Source organism: Pocillopora damicornis, chromosome 2 (genome assembly GCF_964200805.1).
Source record: "Pocillopora damicornis chromosome 2, jaPocDami1.2, whole genome shotgun sequence".
Taxonomy (NCBI): Eukaryota; Metazoa; Cnidaria; class Anthozoa; order Scleractinia; family Pocilloporidae; genus Pocillopora; species Pocillopora damicornis.
Window position 1 is genome coordinate 32,791,407 of NC_142671.1, and position 23,202 is coordinate 32,814,608.

A 23,202-nucleotide genomic window follows, 5' to 3' on the forward strand; every position below is an offset into this window, starting at 1 on the left:
TTTCAGAACCCCCCGCAAGGGGTTCTGTTTTCCCCCCTTATAAGGCTGATCTCTTTCTGTGCTAAAAATGTCTGCGTGAGTGTTTTTTTTCCAAACTTTGGAAGATATCTGGACGCTTGGTGCATGTACGTTTAGAGAATAATGATCTAGCGCATTTCATTTCGAGTACCTGACTTTGAAAAATGCTAAGTAACTGCAAGTGGTACATACGACTGAAACGGGAAATCCGGCGACACACACAAATTGTGCGATTTGTAGCTCTAATTAACTATTATGCAGTACATTTTTGCTACTGAAAAGCATTTTAATTGTGTTAATCCAAATAGTACTCCTTCCCCTTGAATTTGATAAGTTATTCAAGCCATCAAGCCTGGTTATTGATCTACGCTCAAAAATAGTAAAGTTAAAAGTGTCCTACGGTGTCTTTATGTTCAACACTGTCATTTTCAAATTATTCCTGACCTCTTTTTTCTTCCTCTCTTATTAACAAGGTAACTTTCTAGCTTATAGAAATTTGCAGATAAATTTTATGAGAAGTGAGTTTTCAACGTCTGAGGTTTTTTGAAACTCGTCTTTGAGAAATAATTACTTCTACAATTCCACGTAGGCCCATAGATATTTTTTTATCATCATTATTATTTTTTTTTTTATGTTAAAAAGAAGTTCAACTCAAAGTCTAACTCGAAGCATAGCTTAAACTCGGAATCTAAAAAGCAAAAAAAAAGGTAGATTGTATTCCTCTGACCTGTCTTGGCATATAGGACAATTGAGATCGGATCTCTGGTAAACTTTAGACCGTGACTTGAGGATAATAAGTCAATCTAGTAATTCTAAGCAACACATGATTTCGAGTTTTTCATTTGAGGTCTTTTTTTTTTTTAATTTGGTTGGATAAATTAAACTGGATAATAAGTCTAAACAATATTTAAAAACTATTATGAAGTCCCTTACTAAACAAAAATTTAGCAAATTAGTGACCTCAAACAATTTTTAGTACACTCAGTGTCGATAAAACACCTTTCGAAATAGGAAAAAGAAAAACAAACAAACTTGTTTCCAGACTTCCTTACTCCTCTCATGTTTTGAGCAACACAAATCCTAGCAGTTTTTTTTCCTATGTTTTTTTTCCTATGTTTTTTTTCCTATGTTTTTTTTCCAGCCTATTCGATAAGTATTGAAATTTCAGCTCACTTGCGTCCGTCATGGCTCTACTTGATTTATTTCACTGCAAAGAGCATAAGTTTTCTCCACGAAAGAGATGAGTCCTTTCAAATTTTCCTCACTCCCAACGTGTGGCTTTCTAGCTTAGTTAGTAGCAGCGCCCAGTGAGTATCTGGGAGGCATGGGTACCAGTCACACTAGTTCCAGCTTGTCTTCCCAGAGGAGGACACTGGCCATATACAGGTATTTTATAGCAGTTTTGTCTGCAGCTAGGTTAGTAGTCGCCTTAAAGGTTGAAGTAATGAATTTTTGTGACGGCTTCATCGGTCAGAGTGGCACGCTGATATTTATAATGGTCCATAGGGGTAGTAGTTTATCTATTTTTCTATAACCGCTAAGTTGAAATTTCCTTTTGAATGGCCGAGGTTTGAACTCCTAATTAGTCGGTAAAATGCGTATCTTTATCCAGTTGTACCAAGTGTTCAAATATGATCGTATAAATGTGTTACTCACAATAGTGTTAACTCGGTGTTGTAAGTGAAGATTCTCGGTGGTAGCTCTTCTATTGGGTTGTCACCCAAGGCACTACGGAAAGGATATACACTGCATATAAGTTCAATTCCGCGCTAGTAAAAACCAGGTTCCTGAATCTATTCTGGGCTTTTAAAGCTAAGCTTATTAGAAACTGGTAAGATTTAAGAGACCTCTATATACTTTTATTATCTAAGTTAAATAGTGCAAACTTGCATCTGGGAAACTTAATACTTATATATACAAATTAGGTACTTAAGAAATGGACATGACTGAATTTAAGATCCTTCTTTCATAAGTAATCATGATTCCTCGAGCGAGTAAAAGTTAATCTAGATTTGGCCTTTTTAGCTTTTTTTATTTCATATTTGAGAAGATGGCCGTTTATTAGCTGATATGATGGCAACTTGGCACTTACAGGACCCGCAGGTTGACTAACTGAGAAAATGAATCATCTTGCAACTTCTTGATCTTGTTGGAATGTAGCAATCTGGAAGAGTTGAAACTTTGTTTAGCCATCACACAGGAGAGTATCACTGCTGTATTGATAAAGAGAGGGAAGAGGCGGGAGGGGTGGGTGAAGCTATAAAACTATACAGAGAAAATCTGGAAGGAAGGTCACCTTTCGTATTCTCCCTGCCTCATTTTATCTCACTAAGCGTCAAACATCTAGCAATACGTAAATAATTGCGCGTTAATAGCAACGTAAACATATATATTGTCTACTTACAAGACGACCAACACGGTGTTGTTATCGAAGACTCCAGGTGGGAGCTCCTCTATCTGGTTGTCTTCTAAATCCCTGAATAGGGGATCAGTATCCTTGATTAAAGTCGAACGTTTCAAGCCTTTTCTTGTTGCTGTGTATTCCTCCCCCCTCCCCTCCCCCCCCCCCTTCCAAAACAAAAGAAGAGATGATATGCTTACAATTTCTCTGTAGAATAGGGCAAGCGATGTGGAACAGACTGTAAATGTTTTCCTTTGCATTCAATGCGGGTAACTGCGCGCATAATTCCATCTGCCGTGGTACACCGGCAGGGATCTGGACACCCTAGAAAAAGAAGATATGCTGTTAAGATCGTATCGTTGATGTAAGTTAGTGAATAACTGTAAGTCTTTTTTGTCGGAATTGCTGCAAGAGTGCATTTGAGTCCTCAGAAAAAGCCTCGAGGTGTCTCATGAACACTCAATACTAAAGGGGGTTAGTTTCTAAAGAAACTGTGGTGCTGTGTCTGTCGCTCTGACGAAGGGCTAACGCTCGAATCGTCAGCTTTCAAACTCTTTACGGTGGCCAGTTTACGCTGTCAACTCAGTTGATAATACTGAATTACCCTGTAACAGTCGATAACAATCCAGTGTAAGGCAAGAGAATTTAGTGCTGGATCAACAAAACTATTATATTAGCTTCTTAGGTGTGAAGCCAAGTTAGGATTTGTTAATTTAACCAACAATGTATAGAAACTCTGCAATTTCCGATATATTTCCCTCCTAGTCTGATTGGGTTAAGAGTCACATTTTTGTAACTAATACTCACTCTCGATGACAAGATGGATTCGTTTCTTGTCAAAACCATCCTGCGTGTTCACCTCACAGCTGTAATTGTCATTGTTTTCTCCAGTAATGTTCAGCTGATATAGTACACTTGTACTGTTCTGTACCGGAATGCCGTTCTTTCTCCAAACAATGACTGGTGCCGGTGCACCTTGTGCTGGACACCAAAGAGATGAGGAATCATTGAAAAGAACGAACTGAGTCTCGACCACCTTATCAAGGTTGGGTTTGACTGAAAAAAAAAAAGAATTCTCAGCAATTACAAAAGCAGTTGAGTACAAGAAGCATTAGCTATGGCCATTTTCCTTTCATCAAGTGTAAAACTCTCAAAATATGCACTGTCTTTCAGTGGCTTATTAAAAATTCAGTTAGTCAATACTTGCCTGTTGTATTAGCTGTTTTGTTACTGTATGAACCGCTGAAATTTTTATGCAACCACTCGTGATTGAATTTATCTGATTTTCTCAACCACAAGTTCTGTCCACTGGATCGCACAATACTAGAAATATTCCTCCCACAAAATACACCAAGAAGATTAGAAGACTCGTTATATCCATCGCGGACCTCAAGGTACATGTCATCAATGCATGGTGTTGGATATGAAGTCTTCAAGCTGAAATTCACTTCCACATAATGTCCTTTTGGAGCTTGCAAGAGCTGAGTTGAGTTAAACGATGGGACAACTCGTTGAAGGCGTACTTCCACTATTAGTGCAACTGCTTGTAAAACCAAGAGAAAATGAGAGTGCACTTCACCAAAGCTATTGAAACAGAGCATCTTGAATGGAAGCTTGTTTTCAGAGACGTTTAAGGAAACGCTAAACTTGAAATAACGTTTTTATGAAAAGCTATATACCTTAGACAACGCGGAGACTGGTTATATGAAAACTATGTGGAGGAGACATCACATTGGAAAGATATAACAATAGTACTGATAAAGAGCAAAAAAAGGAACAATAGAGGGAACTGTATCATCAGTATCAGACATTCCAAGGAATTAATGAAGCTTTAGACTTAACCCTTCCCGTGTATACATACATCTTGCTCTAACATAGACCTCATGTGGTCTATATTAGAATTCCAAATGGTTTTGTAGAAGTTTAAGGTCAATATTCCGAGATTATTACATCTTATAGCGATTGAAAAATTGGCCAAGAGTGGATAACGTTCGTAACGATGCTTTGAAACCTGACATGATCTGTAGATATTCAGAGATATCTAGACGACACAGACGTCATTAACTTCCTTGTTTTGTATAGGTAATCACATGATTTCGAGTGCAATTTGGAATAAATAAGCACGAGTAAATTTTTTTATAGACTAACAAAATTGTACGAGCCCCTAGGGCTCGTGCAATTTTGTGGTCTTTGAAAACATTAACAACTGCTTGTTTATCCCAAATTCCACGAGAAAAATCATGTGATTACGTGTTAATAACATACATGGAAAAATACGCGATGGCTTATCATAATTAAGCATAAGCAAAGCGGGCGCATCAAGTGCAAAAATAAATTACTCCAACCGTGCGTTCGGTCAAAACAACCGCGTACGATCAAAACAATAATATGCAATGATATCTTCACATCTTTAAGGCGCAAAAAAGTTCAAAGTCCCGCTAAACAGTTCAAGGAATTTTTCAGTCTGTGTCCGAATCAATTTCGATGAAATGGAATCGTCGTTTCCGAGGTTTAACCATGTTTGTTTTTAATTTCGGCGTTGGATCGCTCGAGCAAAGTGTTAAGCTGAGTCGGCTCGTAATTTTCGATTTCCTTTCCCCTCTCTAAACACCACTTTTTCCAAACCGACAACCAAAAAGCAGTTCTTCTTACAGTGTTTTCTTTGTTTGAGCTGTTTTTCAGTTGTGGTGGTGAAAGAAAACCTACTAAAAAAGCCGGCCATTGTTTCGCTCGCAAATTATAAAATGTTCAAATTTTGTTGCGACATCCAAGGCTCGCATTTGATTGGCTATCTGTGAGTTTCTTTGATTATTGACCAATCAGAATGTCTAATTTGTTAATTTCTTTGCACTGGATTAACCCTCTTCTGCACTGAATTAACTCTCTTCTGCACTGAATTACCAACAAACTGCATTTATCTTAACCAATCAGAACTGAGTAATTTTCCATGTATATTATTAGAATTTTAAGCAATCGAATTTAATATGCCGATTTGAGCATGATGCATCGCGCAATATTCGAAAAACGGAGTTGATAAAAAAAATATCGCATTTCGATTGAATTTAACCAGCGCACGATTAATTTACACCGTTATTAAGATATTTTTTTCCGTTAGATATATAATTGATCTTTTCTTTCGGTTTTCGGTTTGCTTTCAAAATTTGTCGGCTGAAATTTTCTAACCAAGCGCCGTTTGGACAGGTTTTTTTCCATTGGAAATGCAAATGTCATAATTACGCGAAAGCGCATTCAGTGCTGAACAACGAAAAGTAAAAGATTCTGAGCACCGTGGAGAAGGTTCGTTTTTTCTGCTTTCTTTTCTATCTTTTTTTCATATATAATTGAAGAGACGATCGTTTTGTAGTACAATGAAGTTGGAAATTGAACAAAGAACAGCAATAACGTATTTTGTTTTGTCGACCATATGCCCTGCATAAATTAAGTCACGAACATGGTTTGCAGCGAACGTAACCAATCGGACTCGAGAGAGAGGCGAAAATAAACTTCGGTGCCGAATTGTCTCATAATTTCCCAGGGAGTAGTAACTCTATTTTCGTACTTTCCTCTAGCAAAATTCCTCCGCAGTGTGACTCTCCCGTGCGCGTGTCACTTACTTTCTCCCGAGCTGATATTATTCGGGCGAGAATATTTGAGGAAAACATAAGGTACTCTCATAAGAACCATACTTTCAGTCTAAAAGTAGTTATTTCCAATCTTTTGAAACAGGTTTAAATGAAATATTTAGTCGCTTAAAATTACACTTTAGGAAATAAAGACAACAGTGCTTACAGAAAGCAATAAGAAAACCCCAGAAAGTCCTTCTGGACGCCATCGTCCTGTTTTCAGCTGATGGGCTGAGGGGAAGTTTGAAGATTGAGTTGAGTTTAAATAATATACTCAAATAAAGTAAAATGATCGAGAATGCATTTAATTTATCGGGGAAAATCCCCTTGTATGTTGTGGAATCTCATTACATACCTCAGATTCCAAGGCTGTTCAGAAAACGACAAGATCCATTTATATCACAATTATCATGACAAATACTATTTTTTTAGAAACTGCTATGTTTGACTGACACTTTCATTGAAACTTCTCTGAGCTACATTCTGCACATTTGACAATAATAACAATTTGAATTATCATAATATTATGAAATTAAACCTTATGCTAGAAAAGAAGGGTTGTAAATAAATTATTTTTATGTTTACTTCTCTCCTACCTTTGCAATTACATTTTCCTCAATGACGTAATTCTTAAGAAGGTTTTTTTCTTCAGTTTTTCTTTCTTTTGTTTGCGCTTCTGAGTAGGAACCAGAAAGAACGAGTCGCCATAAACAGTTCACCGGATATAAAAACATGAAAATGTCGTTATTGTTGTAATCGCAGCGAAGAATGTCGAAATAAATATTAACAAGTAATATGCAAAATATCAAGAATCAATGAAAAACTTTCTATTCGTAATTCCCTTTTTAAGGCTGCGCAGTATTTGATGGCAGACCTGATTAACTATGAATTTTTCATCGGCTCTTGAAGAACGCTTATGTTGTTATTCATAATTGCGATGTTTACATATTGAGGTTGCAAAAATACCAAAATTTCCTTTAGAGTCGAAAGATCTGCCCTTAACTGGATTCTTTTTCCGTCAAATTTAACTGACGTCTAATCTTATCTTTCCTTGTATCGAACTTTTTGGTAACAAAAATAAGTAAATACCTGAAATATATTTTCGCTGTTCCCTCACTTCGATTCAGATCGAATGCCTTAAAACAGCGATGAAGTCATATAAACAAAGCCGGCTGCATACGGCTTTTTCAGATCATTATCTTAAAATAAAAATTCTTATGAAAGAATTCTCTATTAATTTCAAGTCATTATGGACAACGTCCTCAAACATCTGTGCTATAACGTCAGCAATTGTACCTTCGGCCAGTTTTGCATTTTTATGAATATAATTGACATGGCACGAGTCACGAACAAACTACCGACCTTTAAAGAAACTCTTTAAGATAAGTCACTTTGCCAAGATAGAGGACTTATTCTCTTACATCTTCTCCATGTGGGTTTAAATGTCACATTCGACCTCATGGAGTAACGCTAGCATCGTTATCGGCAGATGTTACAGAACTTTCAAACATTCCAAAAACATACATTTACAGACATCTTTGAGATAATTTATCCCTCTCCCCCAATACTTGACAAGAATTGTCAATGTTTCTATGCCATCTTATTATATCTCTTAGTTTGTGCGTGCGCTATGATTGTTTATTTTAGCGGGCCGTATTTCACTCTACGAAGAAACACGTTATACTCTGAGGATTTCGACCATTTGAAAAAACTATCGACAAAAGCGTTAACTACAGAAAGTTGTATCAGAGTTCCTTGCGAAAAACCTTTGTCTACTTGAACCGTCACTTTCATGTAATTTTACATTATTTTGAACCATGGATCTTAAACAAATATTTTGAACTTTTGACTACTCAAAGTCCAGTTTTTATTGCAAGCCAATTAAATGTTCTTGTGCTTAGGATTTGACGTGCGTTCCACTTGAATTGAAATTATTTCCCCTACTTTTAGAGCCAAGAGATGTACAGCAGTAAACGTCCTACGAACTCTATTTTTCTCAGTCCGTACTGTAAGTTACGGAACCTCGTTTTCTCCGCTCGATTTATGAATCCTAACCAGGAAAAAAAACCGTTCCGTAATTTACAGTACGACCTTTGAACTCGGTTAATAAGAATTATTTGCAAATCAACATTGAGAGAGGCAGGGGAGGCAGAGGGTGTCCCAACAAATGTGTTGGGAGCGCTGCACAACGGAGGATGTAGAGATAATCCTCTTCCTGCCATTGTGCTTTCAAAACTTTTGTATGGCCTTTTAGTTATGCAACTAGTATTTCTGGTCAAGAGACGGCACACATCAGTTCGTCATTACATTCACAGACTTTCAAGTAAGAGACCGATATCTTTTTTAATAAATTCCCGCAAAGATGTTGACCATTCATTACGTAGATTTCATCCCAGTTGTGAGGAATCATCTGCGCGCCCTAGAAAAAAATCCAAATATGGATGATGAACATTTTTGAGAAATTTGTGTCAATACATTTTTTTAGGTATGATTTAGCCGTAAAGATTATAGAATCTAGAAGTTTTCGATTTCTCAAATTTCTTTATTTTTTTCAATATTTGTTTGTATTTGCAGTTTGTAACATCTTAATATAAATTTATAATGATTTTTTTCGTGAAGAATAAGTGGAGGATAATACGTGGGTGCGCTTAGATATGGAATTTCTCTTCCAGTATTCAACTCAATAGTTCAAAGTAAGCGCAGAGAACAAGCGGGATATCGAGTTGAACACGAGAAGAGAAATTCTATATCTACAAGCAGACATGCATTATTTGTTTATCATTCACAAGGGTGCCAGAGTGGAAGAGCTGGAATGTGGCCAAGGTGTCGGCACGCGACAGGGGGGTTGAACGGACAATGGAACGGTCCTATGCGCCTACTGGCCCAGCCAGCGATGATGATGGTGGTGATGATGATAACTCACTTGTTGATAACGAGAAGGTCGTTACGGAAAAAACTCGAACTACTTGGCCTGGTCGAGGTTTATTGTTTTTCCTTTGACGATCGAACGTCGAGGTTATTAAGTGGTTAGTTATAAGTCTTACAAACTAAAGAAACGAAACATATTTTTAAGGCAGAAGTCTTTAATTTACATCAGGCGATGCGCGCGTTTACCTATTTATTCATCAACTCAAACCCGCAGTAAAACTACGCACTTAACAATACCACTTTATCAAGTATTTCGTCAAGAAACACATTTATTCTCGGGAAAAATGATTCTCAGAGTCTCAAATAAAGCACTTCAGTTAGGTGGCCTAACAACTTGATATGAGAAATTTTCTTTTCCATTTTCAAGGCAGAACCTCAACTGGAGCGCGTAGAGAAAAGACAGAAAAGCCAGTGCTTCAAAATAGTTCAAATAAATCCGGCCCTTGGCAAAATAGACGCAAATGCTTGCGCATTTATTCAAATTGCTTGCGCAAAATAAGAGGCTCCTGAAAGTAAGTAGTCAATCTTTCGATGCCATTGTTCTTTCAAAAATGTTTCTTAATCTTTCAGTTAATGCAGCTAGCATTTGTGACCTTACCAAACCTTGCAAAGTTTTTAAAGAAGATTTTGCAATAGAAGCTACATATCAGTTGGTTGATGTTAATCATGAACTTTGAGAAGAGAGACCACTGTCTTTTTAACGAATTAAAACAAGAGGATTTCTTACTTTATAATTTTTATCCTAGTTCTGAAAAATCAATGATCTGTGCGTTTTATTAAAAAAAGCAGTAATAGTAATAAGAATAATAAAGATGATAAAAAAGATATGTCCACCTTAAAAGGAGATCCTGTTTAAGACCACAGCTGTTTTAATAAATTCACTTGTAAATATGATTTAGTCGTCAATATAAAGTCTTCGATTTCTCATATTTTTCAATTTTAAATCCTTCTATTTGTTTGCAGTGCATCTTGATATCATAATGAATTGTTATAATTTTTTACTATTATTGTTGAAGGCTTATACACGCAACTTCTTAGATAGAAATCGTGCTGGTCGAAGTTTAATCTCGATGTGCTTTAACGAATAATCCTGTCCCCGAAATGGTTGCCATCGCCATCAGTGATTGTCTCATGCACTGCCTTCCTATCTTTGGTAAAAAATTCCAACAATTATTAAAATCTGACGTAGTATTTTTCATTAAGCCGTGGGTAAGTGAACTTTATTACGATAGCGACTTTCGTTAACCCAGTCTGTGTAATGGCTTTTGTGTACTGGAACATATTCATCGTTGCTCGCTCGCATGCGCGAAAAATTGACTCCCAATCGACGCAGTGTGATCCCGATGGATTGGAACACACCAAACGAAGGTTGAAGCGGGAACTTAAAGGAGGAAAGACTTTGACCATCATAATGGGCACTCACTCTCTCTGCTGGTGCCCGCTGTTTGTTTTTTATCTTGTGTTCACAAACACGTTTTTACAGGTAACAAAGACAGCTAGAGTTGTTAATCTTGTTATTCTTTTTTCTTCGATACTGTAATTCGTTCTTCAACCCTCTTATTTACAGTGGTATCAACAGACAATTTCGAGCCGGCATTAAAAGATTTCTGTTGCGTAGAAACGAGAGTATAGAAGAACTCCAAACAACGGCTGCCACCAGAAGGTAAAAGACACGTGACGAGATGACTTACGCATCTTAAGCATTTCGTAAAGATTTTATGAAATCGATATCATGATTTTAATCAATGCCAACCTTCGATCTCTTTTCGTCAGAATCCTACTCTGGGCATGTTGGAGATTGTTTCTTGGAAAGTGGGAGGTTGCCTCTTTGCTTAGAAGAAATTTTCTGAGTCGATAAAACATACATTTATATATTCCAAACAGCAATTTTGCGAATAGCTCGATTTGTTTAACTGTATGAAAAAAGCAAATCGCAGGAAAAGCAGCGTTGACTTCGAAATAAAAGTAGTAACAATTTGCCATCGAGGTTCTCGCTTACTGACCTCGCAAAATTTAACACTTTCATTAGTTTTTTCGTAAGACAGGGCTTAGAAATGTTCAGAGGTTTATCGCGCGCGTGTAGCAAAACTACTCTTCTCGTTGCCATTTTTCTTTAAGTGTCTCGAAACATAGACGAACCCTTGAGACAGAGAATCGATGCGTCCTCTTTGATTCTTTCACTTATATATACACAGCTCTGCTACCACAGCATTGAGCACTTTATGCCAAGGTAGAATCTACCCCCACATTTATAAATGTGTTTATATATATCTATATATGTTTTTTTTTTTTTTTGGTCTTAGTGCATGTTGTCGTCATTGCCTAAGAACACAATCGGTACGCCATGGCATTTTAGGAGCAATTCGGCCTCTGTTGAATTAGTTCATCAGTACATACACATCAGCGCATGTCTGGCCATCGTTATTAGCTTCGGAAGAGTTGAGTAAATCCTGCCTGTACCATATGCGAAATTTATATCCAGAGAACACTTTCAGAGGAGGAGAGAGTAATTGGAATATCAATTCTGGCGAGTTGCAGTTATAGCCAGCTAAGGAGTAAATTTTACGATCATTGTAGCGTGGGCAAATCACTTCGTTTCTTTCATTTGTCACCAGGGTTGTTAGTTTACTTTCCTTTGCACATCCCCAGTGACTTCCTTGAGGCATTGTATGGTACTGGCAAGAGACAAATCCTGAAATGTAAACCAGCCTCAAGGATACGACATTGCCATCGTAAGGGACAGCGAATGCTCCATAGGAGTCATCTTTAGCACCGAAGCATACTCTATTTGGGTTGACTTGGAGCCAAGGAAAAGCTGAAAAGACGCACAAAATATGAGATGTTGATCGCTTGCTCTTGTTCATTCTGTTTTTGCCAATGGTACTTCGTCTAAAGCTTGTTATCGCGGACGCTTTTTGTCACTGAGCCAAATCCAATTATAAGTTATATGTAGATCAAGCTGAATTATTTTCACCAGCTGAATAACATCGTTCAGCGATACCAACCCCAGCGAGCTTAAATCATTGTTAGTGGCTTCATTAGGAAACTGGACCGGACTTCGATTCAAACTGATACGTGATTACAATACTGATTTCATTTAACTTGAACGGGAAAAGGGGAAACAAAACAAGGGAAAAAAATAAAGAGAAAGAGATGGAATAGGGAAGAAAAGATTCTGATGGCCAAATAAACTCTGCCTTGTAACTGAGGCCTCCATGTTGACTGTGATGTTTCCGTGTGAAACCAATTAAACTTAAGAAATATAAACTTTTATTTTGAAAAACCTCATGAAGGTTATTATAAATATCATTTTTACAGTTGTATTATTGGTATTATTAATATCAGTGTCATTAATATTCATGTTATTCAAATTTGAGTCCACGCAGTCTCGGCTTTGGAGACTTGACGGTTAAATTTGTGTTATAGATATCAAATCAAATCACTATTATTATTGATAATATTATTATCAATGTCATAACAATAATAATTATTATCATTATCAGTGTTATTATCTGTAAGATCATAATGTGGAAGATAATAAATTTCATTGAAAGCAATGTTACCTTTTTCAATGATTCTTGAAGTGCGTTCACATGTATATCCGTTTGATCCATACAACGGACGGCATCTGATTCCACCACAGGGCTTGTTGTCGCATAAGTTCTGAATAAGGAATAATTCATCAATGTCATTCAATGCTTTTGGATTATGGGTGCGAAAACACTGAAAAATCCGCGTAGCTTTAAGACAGTGATGTTCAAACTTCCCTTGAAGAGAAAGAAAACCAAACTACGGAAATAAAAACCGAAAGTTACGTATTCGGCCTTTGGTAAAGTCATTTCTCGCGGCTGAGAACGAAAAAAGACAACTGGAAGATTTGCCACGGGCCGATTTTGGTCATTTACCTGAAAGATTTCTTTTGGTAGGGACTAAGTCAATAACTGAGAATTTGTATATTTTTCTGTAGTGATTCAACGAATGTTTACTCTTGAGTGCGCAAACCTACTGTATTATTTTCTAGTCAGTAAAGGGCTATTGTGTTTGCATGATAAACAAAATAATACATGGTTGCTTTTACATGTGGAATTTCCCTTCACTATGCGCGCCCATGTATTCTCTATTTATTATATACTGAAACACTGGATAGCGTTAAAGGCGCGCTCTGATTGGCTACTCAAATTCCGATTATCCTTTGCTAATCACTTTTGAAATCATATTTTTGTGCTATATTATCTCTCTGTTTTAGTATATACTAATACTATTACATCTCAGTATTGGTGGTGAGCAGTGGATATTTACTTCCCCGTCGTGCGCCTATGTAAATATCTCTCATTAGCCACCTATACTTCCGTGAATAGTTGTTAAGTAAATGATGAGGCTTTCCGTAAAATCGCCCTCTGTTCTGATCGGCTGCCGTGATTATTCCACAAGAAATTGAACTAGCATGATTGAAGTAGTTCGATAAGTAAAGTGCTGTACTTGAAGACCTTGATAGAAGGGGTTTTTTGTAGGTTCACCGGGAAAAGAAAAGAAAATTATACAATCGATGATAAAGAGGTATGGAATGAAAATAAACAAAGAGGAAATGAAATCGGCATTGCTTCTTTGCATGCAGGCCATACATTGTTTATGCGAGAAGTTGTTTCACTTTTTCTTTCTTTTTTTTGAAGGTATTACTCGAAACAAATCTTATCATAATGTGCATCTTTCCCAATTTAAATTTTCCAATCAGTGTTATGGGGAATTGTTTCATGGAGCCAGATCCCGCTATTAATGTCTTTGAAGGGAGCGAATGTCGGAAAATTAAAATTAATTTTGCACAAAAGGTTCTAATTACGGTCATCTTTTCATACAGTCTCCATTGTTTGAGAAGTTGATTTCACTGCGATTTTTACCAATTTCCATCCTTAATAATTTCTTTTTGTATAGGAAACGATTTACGCTACCGATTAATTCAATAGGTGACGGCTTGACCAAACACCATGTGCCTCTTTTTACTGTTTAAGTGTCAGGACACTATGGCAACAGGAGGCACTTAAAGGAACTTATCAGTTGTCGCTCAGTTGAACTTAACACTAGTTAAATTATTTCGCGTGAAGGCGCACGCACCATGTCGGTTCATATTTTCAATCTGATAGTGGTAGCAATAGAAAGAACTGGATGTGTAGAAAAAAACAATGTCAAAGTTAGCCCGGTATTCCTAGTCAATGAAAGAAAAAACTAGGCCGCCCGACAACAACAAAATTACAGCTCTGCGTTAACCATGGATATGTCCGAGCAACACATATTTTTCCTGTCCAGAATAGTCATTAAAGCGTATATTTGAAACCGTTTTTGAAACTCTTGATGTTTTCTTAATTTTTGCCGTTTCTTTGTTTTTGCAAAATAATCTTATGTGAGGACGCAATCATTTTCAACCAGATTAGTTCTTTCTTTTATAAGTAACACATTCATCTTAAAATATTTGTTTTTGTTTTTGTTCTTTGTGAGTATGCTTATTTTCCACGGAATCCTCAATTTCGGTTTGAATAGTATTCGCCTCGAGGTTTTAATCTGAAACATATCTGATATGAGTTTTTAGGTATTATTTTAGCGTTAATAAATTTTTTCCTTACCGCTAAACTGCAGTGATGATAAGAGTTGTTCCAGTTAAGTTTGTTGGGATATCGAAATCTGTCCGCTTTCAGCAGCGCACAGGAGTGTCCCGTTAGATCCGCTTCAACTGCAAAGTTGACAGAGATGCAAAGTTCGTGTCGGATGCAGTGAAGGCCACAGGCCATTGAATTGTAGACTTTGTAAGATGCCAGTTGATCAATTTTTAGCATTCTATTCAAATGCTCGAAAAAATAAACATTATTCTTTTCATCAGATCTTCGATATTGTTCACTAGTAGTAATAGTAAAAGCTGTTAGAATTTTGAAGAACTGGAGCAAAACAAGAAACTTTGACATTTTGGATTATTGCTCGAAAGCTGTTAGAATTTTGAAGAACTGGAGCAAAACAAGAAACTTTGACATTTTGGATTATTGCTCGACCCAAACCGGATAGAAATGATCAACGCCAAAACAAGGCCCCCTTTAAAACAGCAATATTTTAGGTTATAAACTGCTAATAACATGACAACTAAGAAAAAAAAAAAGGTGATTGAATTGAATCAGTACATACAAAATTAGCTATTTTATTGATGTCAGTAACTGATTGGTGCGCCCTCCCCTGCTAATGAACATTATTCGCTCATCAGCGGGTGAATAATGCGAAGAACACAATGAAAAATCATCAGAGAAACTTGCGTTTCGACTCGTTAATGAAGCTGTTCCGAAAAACAGGAGGAATGGCCAGAGTAAGTCTATAGGATTTTACGTAAAGGCGAGAAAGGCCATCAAATATAGTTGCACTCAAACTTAATACGTTAACGCTGTAATCTTCAATGCAGTATGATAAAAACGTTTTGAAGCCTAAATGTGCCATACGAAACAAATTTCCAGTAGACAAGTTGAACTGAAGGGCTGATAGATAACACGCCTGGACAATACATCTTAGAATCTTGGCCAAAATCTAGTGGTCTGAAAAGCAGTTTCGAAACAAGTCCTAAATGAGTGTATAAGGGTTGCCTTACGAGAAAATTCTATATATGTCATGCCCTAACTTCTGTGCGTATACTGTTCCTTTTTTTATGAACCATAACACAGCGGCAAAATTAGTACGCAAGCTCCTTGCTACTGGTCGATAAATTGGAGTTATTGACCAAGCTTGTTCTGTTAAGATGGCTGGATACTAGCTGAGTTCTTAGTAACCAGAGACTAAAATCCAGCCATCTCTGTTTTCTATGCAAGAATAATCTCAAGTCAGCAAAATGGGTGTTATTCCCTTGCAAGATTACCGTAATGACCTTCTGATCCTAGGAAATATGTGCCTCAACCATTGTGAATACGAAGCTGCTATGACCTACTTCGAAGTGGCCTTGAAAATTATACACTCAGGTGATGCAAACGACGCTCTCGGAAAAGCAAAACTCTATCTCCTTGTGGGAACCACACACAAATGTAAGGGTAACTTCGAGAACTATCATACGCATGCACTGGACATTCATCTGAAACAGCTTGGACCTGAGCATGTATATGTCGCAGCTTCTTACAATAACCTGGGTACTGTATACAGTGACCTAGGTGATTTCCAGAAAGCAAAAGAAAACCATGCACGTGTACCAGACATTTACCTGAAACAGCTCGGACCTGAACATGTAGATGTGGCAGCCTCTTACAATAACCTGGGTATTGTATATAGTGATCTAGGTGATTTCCAGAAAGCAAAGGACAACCATACACGTGCACTGGACATTCGTCTTAAACAGCTTGGACCTGAGCAAACTCATGTCGCAGTTTCTTAAAATAACCTGGGTACTATATACAGTAATCTCCGTGATTTCCACCGAGCGAAGGACTACCATGTACGTGCACTTGAAATTCGTCTAAAACAGCTCGGACCTGAGCATGTAAACGTCGCAGATTCTTACAATAACCTGGGTACTGTATATATCGATCTAGGTGATTTCCAGAAAGCAAAGGACTACCATGCACGTGCACTAGACATTCGTCCGAGATATATTGGACCCTGGCATATAGATGTCGCAACTTCTTACAATAACCTGGGTAAAGTATACAGTGGTTTAGGTGATTTCCGCCAAGCAAAGGACTGCCTTGCACGTACACTAGACATTCGTCTGAAACAGCTCGGACCTAAGCATGTAGCTGTCGCAACTTCATACAATAATCTGGGTACTGTATACAGAAATCTAGGTGATTTCCAGCGAGCAAAGGACTACTATGTACGTGGATTGGACATTAATCTGAAAGAGCTCGGACCTAAGCATGTAGATTTTGCAACTTCTTTCAAAAGCCTGGGTACTATACAGTGATCTAGGTGATTTCCAGCAAGCAAAGGACAACTATGTACGTGGATTGGACATTCGTCTGAAACAGCTCGGACCTGAGCATGTAGATGTGGCAGCCTCTTACAATAACCTGGGTACTGTATTCAGTGATCTTGGTGATTTTCAGAAAGCAAAGGATTACCATGCACATGCACTGGACATTCGTGTGAAAGAGCTCGGACCTGAGCATATAGATGTCGCAGCTTCTTACAATAACCTGGGTACTGTGTACAGAAATCTAAGTGATCTTCAGAGAGCAAAGCACAACCATGTACGTGCACTGGACATTCGTGTGAAACAGCTCGGACCTTAGCATGTAGGTGTGGAAGTTTCGTACAATAACCTGGGTACTGTGTACAGTGATTTCGGCTCTTTCCAGAAAGGAAAGGACAACTATGCACGTGCACCGTCTGAAAAAGCTTGGATCCGAGCATTGAAATGTCGCATCTTTCTACAATAACCTGGGTACTGTGTACAGTGATCTAGTTGATTTCCAGCAAGCAAAGTACTACCATACACGTGCACTAGACATTCGTCTGAAACAGCTCGGACCTGAGCATGTAGATGTCGCAGATTCTTTCAATAACCTGGGTACTCTATAAAGAAATGTAAGTGATTTCCAGTAAGCAATGGACTACCATGTACTTGCACTGGACATTTGCCTAAAGCAGCTCCGACGTAATCATCTTAAAGTTGGAGAAACTTATGAAAATATTGGTGACGCACACAATGATCAGGGTCACGATGAGGAGGCGAAAAGGAACTATGATCATGCTTTGGCGATTTGTGGTCGAAATCTTGGCTCTGGACACGTTAAAGTTAGAATTATTCAGAATAAGCTGGCTCAATTATAGCAAAATACTCGGACGGCCTTTGTATATGCAGACACGCATGTTTGCTCTGTAACCTATGATGAAAATTTTGGATTACAGATGTCAAGCTCAGGCATCTCATCACTGAATAATCTTGATGCATGCATACTTTGTTTCGTGCGAACTTCAAGATTAATTAATAACAAATTTCGCTATCGATACGATAAGGGTTGATCAATACGTAACCAACACTTTTTGTTAAATCACACCTACTTTAAGGATTTCTTCTCTTATTTTAAATATTTAGACATCTTTAAATTCTGAAGAGAAAGCCGTTGACTGCTTGTCATTGTGAGACATTAAGGTACTTATACCAAAACCACAATCCGATTGATTGGATCTCTTCATTTTCCTGAGTTTTATAGAAGTCAAAGTTAATTAAAGCGAACGCCCGTCGTGACGATTTTCAGGATCTTTAGTAGGACAATTTATAAACAGGGAGAGATTTTCTGTTATGGAAGAGAATACATAATGTATTTTTAATTTTGCAATTTACTTTTTTTCCTTTCAGTATCCTTTTCGCATCCACATTATACCACAGCTTTCACTTAGAAATCTGTGGAGATTAGAATGGCTGCCTTCAGTGTTACTCTGTAAAGGTTGAATTTTTAATTTTATTTCTTGTCCAATTCGGTCACATGCCGGAAAATGAAATCGGATTCATCGCAAAAAATTAGTTAAAAAAGGGAAATTCATCGAGCAATCACATTCAAGGAAATTTTGACGGTCCTGATTAATACCAGTAATAGGACCGAGTGGAGTCCAATTCGGCCTGTAATCATACGAGTGATTATCGGACGACGAAGCGATGTGTTACTAACGAGTATGATTACAGACATAATTGGACGACATGCAGTCCCGTTACCCATCAATCAAAACAATTACAAACTTTTAGAAAGAAACTAAACGTCGGTTATACGTTTTTTAAAAGAAATAACAGTTAACTTGGCGAAATGCGAGACAACAGCGCGCGCGCACGACGCGTTCTGTTAACTTACACGGACATGAAGTGTCAACTGTCCCTTTAACTGTCCTATTGCATTGTATATTTACAAGCATGACGCCTACTCTGTCCTATCAGCTCAAATCGGACTGGTGATAGCCAATCACGTTCAAGAATTTTAGTATTAGCTCCAAGCGCTATTCTTCTGAAATAGAAATAACTCCATCGTTGTTGCATACTGATTTTCTGTTTGTAAACACTCGCCTCATCTGCAAATATCCAAGTATACAAAATAAACAGCACTTCAAATAGCCAAGGTGTTATTGATCCCTCTCGTTATTTTTATTTTATCATAATAATGACAGTAATAATCCAATTGAATACAGCATTTATATTATTATCTGATTACTAAGAACGAAATTTTTTAATCAACCTCTATGAGCTAAATGGTGCTATTATAACTTGCACCTTCTTTGATATGCCAATGGAACAATTTTCTAAAACTTCACTAATTAAAGTTTTCTTATCTCATATAAGCACATAGGTTATTATTTTTGTTTTTAATGAGGGTCAACATGTTATATAATCCAATGAGGCAGAAAGCATGCATTTTCTGAACTCTGCAGAAAATATGAAGAAAAACCTGGTATTGTTCTAATAATGAAGCACATAATCAAGCAGGAAAAATGAGCAAGCATCAAGTCAAAACTCTTAAAAACACTTTGGAATCTTTTGTCACGGTATTTTCTAACAGACAGAAAGAATCCTACACTGCTACAAACTGAACTAGGTTGTTAAACAATGCGTAAAAATGCTTACTAAGAAGCGACTCCTTTAGGCGATACCGTGATTATCTTCTACAAACCACTAGAGACTGTTCCTTAGTTCTCCACTGACACAGACTCACTGTTTTTACCCAATATCTTTTAAATGCACAATCTTTGATGTACATCATAGTGGCTCTCTCTCTCAGTTTAGCTTGAAATGCATAATTACTCCTAGATTACTGAATTCTTGAAACGTATTTTAGAACATTCCGCCGGCCTAAAACACTAAAATTCTGGTAGAATGGCATCATAGTTACATAACCTCCAAGTCATCGTGAAAGGGCATTCTAGAAGTTAATATTTGATAATGACTTCCCATAACAATTCTTAGTATTACATCCTCTCGTTGTAAGCCAATTAACACAATTCAGTTACTTAATTCTACCTTTAATGCACTTCCCATCTCCAGCTGTCTTAATTTGCCCTCAAAAGACTCCTCATAGCAAGTGTCTTAAAGGATCCCAATCAACCGCATAGGTGTTTTTGTTTAGGTGAGGGAAAGTTGGAACTTCTTGTGACTGTAGACACGATCCATAAGATGATGTCACTGATATGTGAAGTGGCCACGGAGACCATATCAGTCATGGATATGAAACACTAACTCATAAACCATTAAAACATCAATTAAATTGTCTAAATCTGAAAACTTATGACTTATCGTTAGAAAAAAAATCGTTTTGTTAGGGATTTTTTTAAAGACAGCCAAAGATCGAGTGAAATTTTGTTTAACTACGTAACGTACACAGATTGGTTCAATATAACTAAGTCCTCGTTTACCTCTAAATAGACGCAAAATTAACAAAACTGTTTTTTTCTATCGTGTATCTCATACGCTTAATAAAAAAAAAAAAGACGAGATTATCGATTTCTAATTGCCATTTCTTCTCGTTAGATTGTTTAGAATTCATAATAATTTCCTCGAATTTAACTGCCTACAGTTTTGTGTCCTCTTCAAAAGTGTGTTCTTCATCGACAGCTTCGGTAGCCGAAGGTGACTTTCGACGCATTGATCTTGATTTTTCCCTTTTTCTGTTAAAAAAACAAACAAACAAACAAACAAACAAAACAAAAGTAAAACAAGGAAAAGAAAAGGAATGCTCAATCGCTATAATCTTGCAAAAGAATTATTTATGTACAAAGCCCCGTTCTGTCATTTAGTCAGTCGGTCAATCAGTCAATAAAATAAACTATCAATCAATCTTTTGGTTGGCTGCTAGGTTGGGCTCACAGTTGTTCTGGCGATTGTTCAGCATTTATACAGTCAGTCGGTCAAGTAGTCAGTTTGTTGGTTTATCAGTTGCTCAGTCATTTTTGTCAGTAATTCAGTCAGTCAGTCCGTCAGCTGGTTAATCAGTGAGTAAGGAAGTTAGTGAGTCAGTTATTCAGTCAAGTCCGCTAGCGACAGTCACTCTTTCAACCGTTTAGCCTGTAGGTTAAGGAGCTAGCTAGTTTGCAAATAAATCAGTAATTCAAATAATTCAGCAGTTAGTTTGTCAGTGACAACGTCCGTCAACTTTGTTATACGGACAGTTTATATCTCTGGAGGAATTTGAAACTGTGTATATCCCCCTTCTCACCACTTACTTCTTTGCGGTGGAATGCCTGAATTTACCGTCCCCTTTTTTTAAACTCTTGTTCCGTTCTCCTAACATTAAAAAAACAAAGTAAAAATTACATATTTGATAAGATACTTAATGCGCTGTGGCAACTGCTTAACTTGATGAAACTGGTTAACGACACTCTAAATGTAAGAAAAACACAAAATAAATAGATAACAGTAGGGTAATCCGCGAGGTAATGCTGGAGAAATAAACCGAATTGGCTGCTTTCGTTTTGTTTTGTTGGTTTGTTTGTTGTTGCTGTTTTTTTTTACCGAGGTATTCCAAATCAATTCGCAACAAAATTTGTTTATTTGATGAAACGGCAAATAAAGGAAAAATGAATAAAAATAAGAACGAAAAAATTACAATTTTTTTGCAAAATGTCGGCGAAACAAAGAGGATAGAACAATAAAGTGGAAGTAATTATTACATGAAAAACTGTTTTTTTGCCAAAGAAATTTGCATCGGGTATATTTAATGGCCTTCTCTTTTCTATCGAGACTCATCAAAATTCGCAACAGACCATTGCACTTTTTGCGAAACAAACCCAAAGCCAAATTAAAAACGGATAAAAGACCCGAAATACCCTGCTTTCGTGCTCGTGACATTTCAATTACCAGTTATCAAACACTTGTAATATTACACATAATAGATTCATGTCAAACTTTGGGATTTCTTAAGTGTTTGGTCTTTTTTATCTTTTGCTTGGCAATTTTCTTGAAAGAATTGCATAAGAATGTTAAAGCTCCCAAATGAGAATTACGTGAATCTATACTCCACTTGATGTTTTCATACTTATTGCCGTTCATTTTGGCCGCCACCTGTTCTGCAAAATCTTAATTTATTGCGCCCAAATTTCGCTCATTTGCATTAAAAAATTTCATCTCTTCGTCCTGTTTGAGGATAATTGAAATTCTTTGATTTGACCACCAGTTATAGTGGTAAGAAAGCCAACTGTGAAATTAAATTAGAGCTTGGCAATACCTAAGGGAGGTAATGAGACACTGAACTGATCGATACGCAGGAGAGCTTGATAGACCTTAGAAGGTTTGTGTATCTCTACCACAGTAACACTGAATGAGTTGTCAAACAAACAAAGAATAGCTACCAATTTTCTAAAAAAAAAAAAGGTTGGCTATACATTTTTAATAAATAAGGTAAGACAAGTTACCTTGATTTAGATCAGTATTCTCAATAGGTGCCGGTTCGATTTTTTCGGCTTCATCAAGTACTCCTTGAAACAAAAAGGTAAACACTGTCTTTCTTTTTATTTTAAACTAATGAACAATATTGTACCTTATTTTCCATTATCTCATTATTAGTGATTGTTTCAGAATCAAGTCAGACTATTTTTTTTTTCTTTATTTCAAATAATGACAATAACTGGAGACAAAATAACAAAGAAAATCTTCAAAACTTTTAAACCTAACAAAATTGTCTTAAAACACGAGATTTGAAGAATTTAGAACTAACGTAATGAACGATGAGGGTTGGATAACTATAATGATGTAAATGAACTGTATTGATTTATATGTACGAAAATATCCATCTGACCCAGATCCCTCCAGAGGTAGAAAAAAAAAACTACCATTAATACAACGTATTGTAGAGTCTTGGCAATACAAGCTAACAGAACAGCAACGAAAACTTCAGTACGGAGCTTTTATCTACATAAAGATGACGTTAGAGAAGAAACTTCAGCCTACCCTGTTGTGGATGACGCACATCAACATGAGCCAGTTCGATAACTACACCCTCGACTTCCCCTTGAAAAAAATAGTTAATAAAAAATATAGTCAGAGATTGCCACTGTGTTGTCATTCACAGTTTTCATGCCCATACTGTGTTCACTAGAAGGAAAAAATGTCTTACCTCCCAAGCCGCCATGTCGTTCAATGTCTTCCATGCCCTGTGGGTTCCGTTGTTCTCCATCTCCTTGGCCTTTTTAAAGAAAGAAAAGAAAAAATTGTGAACGAGCCAAGAAACAAATAAGTGATAGAACGAAGGATTTTTTGTGACGAACGCAGAACGAGATCTACGATTTCAAACTACTAAAACA

At 36.9% G+C, this 23,202-nt stretch overlaps 3 protein-coding genes across 8 annotated transcripts in view; 1 reads left to right on the forward strand and 2 right to left on the reverse strand.

Annotated features, from left to right (window-relative positions):
• LOC149050919 (uncharacterized) overlaps positions 1-23,202 on the forward strand; it is a 218,824-nt gene that overhangs the window by 59,690 nt on the left and 135,932 nt on the right. The gene's annotated exons all lie outside the window — the stretch shown is intronic.
• On the reverse strand, positions 2,619-7,265 carry LOC113677405 (tolloid-like protein 1). Of its 6 annotated transcripts, none has more exons than XM_089197961.1 (5): positions 7,132-7,265; positions 6,639-6,718; positions 6,209-6,273; positions 3,227-3,959; positions 2,619-2,743 (listed from the first exon to the last, which is right to left on the reverse strand). In XM_089197961.1, exons 3-4 carry the CDS (start codon positions 6,249-6,251, stop codon positions 3,616-3,618), a joined length of 387 nt encoding a protein of 128 aa, XP_089054087.1. In that variant the 5' UTR covers positions 6,252-6,273; positions 6,639-6,718; positions 7,132-7,265; the 3' UTR covers positions 2,619-2,743; positions 3,227-3,615. The 6 variants fall into 6 exon arrangements, 4 of the variants coding, with proteins under 4 accessions (XP_089054087.1, XP_089054085.1, XP_089054088.1 ...); XM_089197959.1 differs by having other exon boundaries at positions 3,227-3,962; XM_089197962.1 differs by having other exon boundaries at positions 6,639-6,715; positions 7,132-7,210.
• Positions 19,267-23,202, reverse strand: part of LOC149050925 (G protein-coupled receptor GRL101-like) — a 94,595-nt gene continuing 90,659 nt past the window's right edge. Inside the window, exons 10-14 of the mRNA XM_089197933.1 lie at positions 23,016-23,084; positions 22,850-22,909; positions 22,315-22,377; positions 21,127-21,187; positions 19,267-20,571 (exon numbers count right to left, since the gene is read on the reverse strand). Coding sequence (XP_089054059.1) covers positions 20,475-20,571; positions 21,127-21,187; positions 22,315-22,377; positions 22,850-22,909; positions 23,016-23,084 — 350 coding nt within the window. The 3' untranslated portion in view covers positions 19,267-20,474. The remainder of the gene's footprint in view (positions 20,572-21,126; positions 21,188-22,314; positions 22,378-22,849; positions 22,910-23,015; positions 23,085-23,202) is intronic.